General features: G+C 46.8%; 1 protein-coding gene across 1 annotated transcript; it reads left to right on the top strand.

Annotated features, from left to right (window-relative positions):
• The first annotated feature begins 6,602 nt into the window (after positions 1–6,602).
• LOC123066993 (uncharacterized) lies at positions 6,603–8,791 on the top strand. Its single transcript, XM_044489961.1, has 2 exons — positions 6,603–7,917; positions 8,179–8,791. The coding sequence occupies exons 1-2, from the start codon at positions 6,697–6,699 to the stop codon at positions 8,554–8,556; spliced, it is 1,599 nt and encodes a 532-aa protein (XP_044345896.1). The 5' UTR covers positions 6,603–6,696; the 3' UTR covers positions 8,557–8,791.
• Positions 8,792–9,074: the final 283 nt, after the last annotated feature.

Below are 9,074 nucleotides of genomic sequence, written 5' to 3'. Positions count from 1 at the left end.
CGCCCCGTCCCGTCGCCCCTTCGTCGCTGCCCCGTTGTCGCCTCGCCGGTGAGCTCGCCCCGGCCGCCAATGTCCACACACACACAGTACTACACACACACACACACACTACACACATTAGTTTGTTTGTTATAAATTTTTCTGTTTTTTAGTTATAGAAATGTTAGAAATTATTCTGTTTTTTAGTTATATAAATATTAGAAATGTTAGTTTTATAGAAATGTTATAAATGTTTTCTATTTTTTAGTTATAGAAATATTTATAGAAATGTTAGCAATTTTTCTGTTTTTTAGTTATATAAATATTAGAATTGTTATGGAAATGTTAGTTATATAATCAGGAAATTTTAGAATTACTTTAGTTAGATGAATTAGATTAATGTCAAATTGTTAGAATTTGCATATATATAGAATTTTAGTTATCACAATCCAATCATTTAAAAAATGTTACTTTTTGTGGGCATATAGTATTTGTTCTCGACGATATGCCCGGCCCGCATCCTCGCCGTCGACCCGTTCGCGACGACGTCATGCTTCAGGGGACCCATGTTCGGGACTGGGCTCCGCCGGGCTGGCACTGGGAGGTGCTACCTGGAGGGGCGTGCCGCTTGGTGAGGAACCCGACCTCGGGTCCCATCGTCGACCCTGATCTTCTTTGGCGGCGTTCGCGTGGGCCACATTCGGTGCAGAGGCAGCCGGCCCCGTCGGAGGTGGTGCGTTGCCGTGTCAGGGAGGAAGATGAGCACGTCCATCGCTACATGGCTGTTATGGACGACGTGAGGTTCTCCACTACTTGACGGGTTCTTTGGGCAGATGACCAGAGATATGATCCTGTGATGGTTCCTTCTCTTTGGGTGTGCACTGCCCGCGCCCCAGGAACCGCGAGTGGCGCCCTAGATTCTTCTGTAGTACTCAATCTTTATTAGGTACCTATCCAGTGATGTATTCGATATATAGTATTCGAGACGATGTATTCGAGATTATATATATTAAGACGATGATGTATTCGAGATTATATATTCGAGAGGATGTATTCGAGATTCAGATTTTCCTTATTGATTAATTGCATCCATGCATTGTAATTTGAATACTAAATTGTTTTTTATTTCTTCTGTATTATTAGTAAAGTAAAAGCTATGGCGGACAATACCGGCAGAGAGAGAGAAGAGTAATTGTTCGACATCATACATAGCCCTCACAGGCTAGATGATCTGAATGAAGCAGATGACGGCTCCCAATATCTTAACAATACCGGAGAGGGTGATGAAAAGATATTCGATCTCGACGACCGGGCTGATGAAGTCATGAACTATGATTATGATTATGACACAGACAATGTTTGTGATGACACAGACAATGCTAATCTTCAAATAACAAACACTACCAACGAGGTATATTTATAAGCATGCATCATGGTGATCATCACATGCTTTTTTATTGAAGATATATTAACAAATCGATCTTTCTTCTTTCAGCCCTCCGGATCAAGCAAATCTGCTTCTACAGACAGCAAGACAAAGCGAGGCCCGGGCAGATTGTTGAAGGATGGTGTAAAGTACCACAACGAATCCATCAAACCTAGTGGCGAACCCCTCACGCCTAAGAGCATTGCGAACAAGTGGACTCGTCAGTGCGGAGTTCTTGTGAAGGACAAACTCCCGATCTCCATTCAAGAATGGAAAGAGCCAAAGACCAAACGTCCAGGTGTTACTTGGGTCGATGGCAGAGCCAAAGAAGACCTGGTGAAATCTTTGATGGAACATTTCACTCTACCAGATCATTTCACTAAAGCAGATGTCGACAAAGTTAAGGCCGCTGCTCTTAAGAAGATGGCAATTGCATTCAACACCCACAAGAAAACTGTATGAGCCAACTACCTCGCTAATGAAAGGAAGACTCCAGATTTCAAGGGAACGCTGGAGAAGCAAAGAGAACATTGGGACGATTTCGTGACCTTCAAGGATTCAGAATTATCTAAGGAACGGTCGATGAAAAACAAGGCAAATGCCGCAAGAAAGACGCAGTTCCATAGGCTGGGTCCCGGTGGCTACGCGGTGGCATTGCCTAAGTGGGATAAGTCTGAGCAAGAGATGGAGGATGCAGGGGTCACTCCGGTTACCCGGCACTGGCCCCCCAGGTGCAGAACTTGGTTCTATGCGCACGGGGGAGCGTTGGACCCGAGTTTCGCGGAAGGCAAGTCTAAAAGGAGCCGAACAAAAGATAATTGATGCAATAGATGAAGCTCGAAGGTAGGTGTTCATGCCCAACAAAGAGAACGACGAGCTTATGCGCGCCCTGCGAAAACCTGAACACCCGGGAAGAACATGAGGCATGGGCGTTATTCCCTGGTATGAGGGATTTTCAGAACGGAACGAGGACTACAGGAGCCGTGCAAGAAGGAAGATGGAGGAGGAGAAGAAAAGGAAGCTGGAGGAGGAGCAGAGGAAGCAGGACGCAGAACGCCTTCAAGGCCTAGAAGAAAGGCACGCGGACCTGGCACTCAAATTCCAGCAGCAGCAACAGCAGATCGACTCACTTAGCCAGGAAAGGGGGTCTCAGCAGCGGCAGCAGCAAGCGGATGATCGTCCAACATTGGATAGCACCGTCCCATCCATGCCGAGAAGCAGCGTTGGTTCTGCCCCGAGCGACACACTGCTGGATAAATACCCTGTGGATGACATCATAGAGAACACTAACTGCAAGCCACACTCCAAAATGAAGAACATATCCATGAAGGTGGCGGACGGTGTTGCTTTTCCAGTTACCCCCGAAGCAACCTACCATTGCATCCCAATTCTAGAGGGCTATGCTCGTGTCATGGATGATGAAGTGGTGGACCCATATTCGGGGCTAACGCTTGACATTCCTGGAGGTGAAGACGAGCGCACACTCGGAGAGGCCATACATCGTATCATCCTATGGAGAAAGGATTGCATAATCTTTCGAAGTCCACCGACACCGCGTCGCCTGCCGACTCCTCGAAGTCCGCCGCCGAGTCAGCAGACTCCCGCTCCTCCAAGTCCACGAACGCGTGAGACGACTCCTCCTCGAAGTCCGCCACCTCCGTCAAGTCCCCGAATGCGTGAGCTGACTCCTTCGGTTTCAAGCCCGGCACAGCGTCATGCCACTTCTCCGGTTGCAAGTCCGGCACCGTGTCAGGCCACACCTCCTGCTTCAAGTCCGGCACATCGTCAGGCCACTTCTCCTGGTCCAACTCCATGTCAGCCGTCTCTGCCGTCTCAGCAATCGCAGAAGAGACATACCGCAACTTTGGTGCGTAGCGGTACGAGTCGAGGTAGTTCAGGAAGTACAGGCGAAGGCAAGCTATATAAATATGGTCCAAGCCTCGCTCCTCTTCCTCAGAGGCCTTACGACATGACTAAGGAGCAAAACACAGCCATAGTGCAAGCCCAAGTGGACGCCCATTTTGGACCGAAACCGGCACCGCCACCAAAGGAGAAAGTGCCTGAGAAAGTAATTGACCACTTCATTCGTATGGCTAGAGAACCAGCTCCCAAGCCTGTTGACTCGGACTATGAGCGCCAAATCAGGAAGGCACATCGAGCACGACTACAGAAGGAAGCGAGCTCAAGCTCGAGCCAACAAGCAGCTGGCAAAAAATGCGGGAAAACCGTTCCCCAGTTGGGAGAACAGACGGCGCAAGCGACCCCCTCGCTTGTTGTGCCAACAACACATGAGAGGAGTAGTACGCGCGCCAAATATTATTGTGGGCAAACCGTTAACGTTCCCCAGCATGGCGATGTGGTAATAACAGAGGATCATATAATGCAGGCTCAAATGCTCAATATCTCTGTTGGACAACTCCTCGAAATCGAGCCTATGCCTATGCTTAAAGAATCGGAAATAGCATGGCAATATGTACGGGGCAAACTTTGGTCCATCCAGACAAGGTCAAAGACCTCCCAACGAGAATGTATCAATTGCATCAATGGTACATGAACATTACCAAGATTTCCAATCGAGAGTCCCTCATGGTGAATGTCAAGCATGAGCATTATTACCATGAGAAAGCTCTGACCATTGAGTATCCAGAACTATTTCAGTTATTTAATCAAGACGCACTCGACAAGTCTATCGTCAGTTGCTATTGTCTGTAAGTGATTTCTTTCTGTAATTTAAGTCTCAAGCTAGTTATGTAGTGATAATTTTGATCAATCATTACATGTAATTATCCTCACTATATTCCTTTTCTATGGTATTATATGCAGGATGAAGATGTATGAAATAAAAAAAGCTGGACACTATGGCGTTGGGTTCATTGACCCAAATACCATTAATCAGGACATATGGGAGATTGAACATTGTCAAGCTGCTGTAAAGGAAAGCATGCTAGAGTTCTTGAAGCGCCTCAATACCAATGAAGATATACTACTTCCTTACAACTTCCCGTGAGTCACACTGTCTTGTACTACAAATTCTGTTTTTGCTTACTAGCTAGCTAGATGTTAATAATTAAGTGTATACGGTTTACGGTAGTTGATTAATTTTATGCACATGCCCGCTTAATTAAGACATGCAAACGTGTGCGTATGCAGTTGGCACTGGGTCTTGTTAGACACTAAAGTTGAGGAAGGAAAAGTTGAATTACTGGACTCACTAACTAAAGAAGATAAAGACTACATCATCGTGAAGGGGATAATCAACAGGTAATTTCAATCATTATTAACTATTAGTTCCTGATATGAACTATTTAATAACCCTTTATTAATTTTCTTTGCTGGCGGGCAGGGCATGGGCAAAGTTCATCAAGGTGACTCTAGGCACGTGGCCAAAAAAGTTGTTTTGGCATCGACCCAAGGTAAGTAATTAAGTAGTACTAGCTAGCTACCATCTCTTTAATTCTTGTTTCAATATCATTAATTAATTATTATGCTTGATTAATCATTATCTGATTCAATTCCATTCTCGTAAAGGCCCTGAGGCAGGCGAAAGGAAATAATCTGTGTGCATACTACGTTTGCGAGAACATTCGCATGATGACGTGCGGAAGGAGCAGATCTGATAGACAGGACTGGGTACGTTTTTGTCAGAACACTATTCACACCATTATCAATATTTAGTCACACAACTAACACACATGCATATTGATCTCCTTCTTGACAGTTCAGATCGGTGCGGGATAAGCTCCTACCATCGGACCGCATACAAGCACTTCAAGAGGAAATAGCCGGATTTTTGCTCGACCAGGTCATAGATCCGAAAGGAGAATACTATTATCCGCTACCGCCCCCATGAACCACTTGTCATCGTGCTCCGAAGGCACCAAGGCAACATGTAGGAGAAATTGTATATGTATATACATGTGTATGTATGAATAGTTAATGGTGTTGAATGTGAGACATTCGATGATATATATTATATATATATGCGGTTCTACGTACGAGAAAATCTATTTAATATATATGCATAACGTGTACAATTTGTAGTATCGTGAAATACCAGCAAACAAAAAAGAATTAAATGGAAAATAGAGCCAAATTGAAAACACAAAATAAAAGCAAAAATAAAAAAAAAACACCTAAACATTTAGTACCAGTTGGTGTTACCAACCGGTACTAATGTCCTATACGCACACGGGCCTGGCTCGTGCCACGTGTTTGCACTAGAGCGCCGGTTCGTGACGAATCGATACTAAAGGAGAGGGGGGCTTTAGTCCCCACTCTTTAGTGCCGGTTCGCCAACCGGCACTAAAGACCGCCACGAACCGGCACTAAAACCCGGTTCTGCACTAGTGTCACCAGGGGCGATATTGCTGTTTGGTGTGCCGGGGCTCCACCATTGGTCAGCCTCCATGACGGCCAGGATCTTACCATCACCGTGGTATGTGACAGACGACAAAACAGGTTGAGGAGGTGGCCAGTCCCGGTAGCGAAACTAATAGTAGGCCTCCCGGCTTGCGGCGTGCGGTATCTTCATCCCGGCTTGCGGCGTGTACCGCAGGTCAGGACAGTAGGCCTCCGAAACTCCACCTATTTGAGTCCTGTACGGAAGAAGGGTGATAAGGTTTTTGGAAAGCGCTCAGCGTGGCTACTGATTGCTTCATCACGGACGACCCGGACACCGACGACTACTTCCCCAACGATGACTTCTTCCCCGGCGTCGACAACCTCTTCGACAACATGACTAAAGAGGACACCAACTCCAAGACCGGTACTTCTGCCGTTGCTCCGTACGTCTTCGTGACCTCTCTTTTTAAGATCATGCTACAGTTTATTGCTCTAGTTTTTCTTGTTCTACCCTCTGTTCTACATGTGTTATGTTTTAGTTCACATGTACAAATGCTATTTCCCTTCACTCTGCTAGACTACATGACTTGTTTCATCTCTATTATATTAGTCATATTTTATCTAGCACTTCTGTTAATAAAATTATATGGTAAATTGCTCATATTTCTAACATTGTATTCGTTCCGATATAAACTCAGAAATTGAACGCAACAGATTCAAGCTCAAAATAGAAAAAATTTGAAAAAAAAAGAAAAAAAACTCCAACAACCAAAGCATGAGAGCCCGCAGTACAAGCCTTAAAAGGTGGGTTCCTGGCCTGGGTCAAACTAATGGGCGATTATGTAACGTGGCGAACTGACCCATCACGTCTCCGGCTCCAACTACCGCTCGAAGTTGTAGGCTGCTCAAATAAAAGTGCCTCATCACGTCTGCTCCCGGATCACGCCGCCATGCCCGCAGGAGGTTGGTCTGATCTCCCGCCGGATCTGGCCCGCGAGATCTCCCGCCGCCTGCAGCACGACGCCGTCGACTTAGTCCGCTTCCACGCCGTGTGCAAGCCATGGCGGGACTCCCGGACGACAACGGCGACCGACCAGTTTCTGCCCTGGCTCGTCACCGCGGTGAAGGAGGACGAGACGCGCCTGGAGATGAGATGCGTCCTCTCGGGGACCAACTACCGCTCGCAGCCGCTGCTATCCGAGCCGGCCCGGTGGAACTGGGTGACCGGCTCCGGCGGCACCGCTCTCCGGTTCCTGACCATCGAACGCCTCCGCCCTAGTCTCCATGACCCTCTCATCGGATCAGCCGAACACCTGCCTCTACTCCCGCAATCCGTCGGCCGGTGGGGGGAGGAGATCGACCCCCACGGCGTCATCAACGGCAACGGTGCAACCCTTCTCTACAGCATCTCCACCACCGGCGACATGGTTGGGCACAGGCCCACAGCCAGGTTCACAGCGGCTCTACTTCGCCCCGGCGACGCAGAGTGGACAATCCTCGAGAGGATCCTCGAGCATAAGTATGAGCATCGGTTCGGGACCTGGTCACTTCGTCAGCCTGTTTTGACGTCTGTCACATACCACGATGGTAAGATCCTGGTCGTCATGAAGGATGACCAACCGTGGCGCCTCGCCACACCAAACTGCAATATCACCTGCGATGAGCTTGTCAAGAGCCAGGGGCCGCCGGCGGTGCAGGTGTGGTTTGGCGAATCCACCTGCAATTACAGCTACGTCCTTGAGTCCCGTGGCGAGATTCTACGGCTGTCAATCAACACCTGGGAATATAACAGGTATCTCAAGGGGACAAACCCCTACCTTCTCAAAGTCAAGGTGTCACTGCAGGCACTCGAGGGGCAACTATTGTCAGAATCGTCACCACTGGAGAAGATGAGATGGGTGAGAAGGGATGGCCGTAGTCTGGCCGATCGCGTGCTTTTCCTCGGTATGTGCCATAGCTTTGTTGTGGATGCGGGGCGGGTTCCCAACGTCCATGGCGGGTGTGCCTACTTCGTTTACCACAATGATAATGCCTTTACATATGGCAAGCGTGCCGTGTTCCGGTGCAACCTCATCAATGGGAGGACAGAGCTTGTACAGCGGCTGCCTCAATGTTGGGACTACAGAATGTGCCTGTGGTTCAACCCCGAGTCCGTCAATACTCCTCCCAAGGTAAATATATATACATTGCTAAAAAGAGTTCGAATTTCTAAAGCCGGATTTCTCTTATAATGAAATGTCCTATTATTATGTACTATTGATCTAATGGTGGCATCAACCTATTACACCGTACACGAGCTTAACCCGGAACACTGCATAAGCCTTCTCAAAATTACTTTTTGATAACAAAAATCCATATGTGTTCATCTTATCATCACATCAAGCCGATGGAACCGTACATTTGCTAATATGCCATTCATTTTGCTCCGCCAGGAAATCAGTGAGGGGCCACAGATGCAGCAACAGCAGATAGCACCAACAATTTCTAGTCCTCCAAGGCACACCATTCACATTGAGAGACATCGTGTGCCCAGGTTTAGGGTGCTGGTGCGCAATCTTCCTCTCACGGTGAACAGCACACAACTACGATTCTTCTTCGGCGAGCACGGTAAAGTGTCCAGTGCTGAGGTGATTTTCTATAAGAAGACCAGGGCCTCACAGGGTATTGGCCATGTGACCATAGAGACAACACATTCCCATCAGGAAGATGCTCTTGCTGCTCTCAATGAACTGGTTTTGGATGGATGTTGTCTCAAGGTTACCTTGATCAAGGAGGATCAGCCACCACAACGTCAGCATAAGCGCAGATAGATCTAAAAATATGGATTTCATTTTCAATCATTATAAAAGTGAATATACATGGATTGCGCATGTTTGTCTGTGTTGCTGCTCCAAGATCTCTTGCCTTCGTATTTTTCAGTGTAGTGAGGTTAGTACTCCTATGTCATAAGTAAACTTTTAAATTTGACTACGAATAATTATTTATATTGGAAAATTTAAAAACCATATGTACAGATTTCTTTTAGTACTAGGATTATATTGATTTTATAAATATGTTAGCAAGAACGGATTTGCTAATTTTGATGTGAATGTTAATTAGTTAGAGCATATCTAACCCTGAACCGTATGTTCCTTTTGCTCCAATATTCATGTTTTGAGAAGCAGTGGGGATCGCCTTGCGAATGTGCTGTCGCCCGTTTGCATTGTTTCGTCGGCCTTTTTTCAGTTTCGTTTGAGTCGCGTGGGCTGTGTGGGTCACACGGGCGTGTCGTAAATCTCCTGAGGATTTTGACTTCCTCCCGCATTACATTCCCCAATCCTTCTCCACC

This window comes from Triticum aestivum, chromosome 3B (genome assembly GCF_018294505.1).
Source record: "Triticum aestivum cultivar Chinese Spring chromosome 3B, IWGSC CS RefSeq v2.1, whole genome shotgun sequence".
Taxonomy (NCBI): domain Eukaryota; kingdom Viridiplantae; phylum Streptophyta; class Magnoliopsida; order Poales; family Poaceae; genus Triticum; species Triticum aestivum.
The sequence above is the reverse complement of the archived record's forward strand: the minus strand, read 5'-3'. Positions and strand labels throughout refer to the sequence as shown.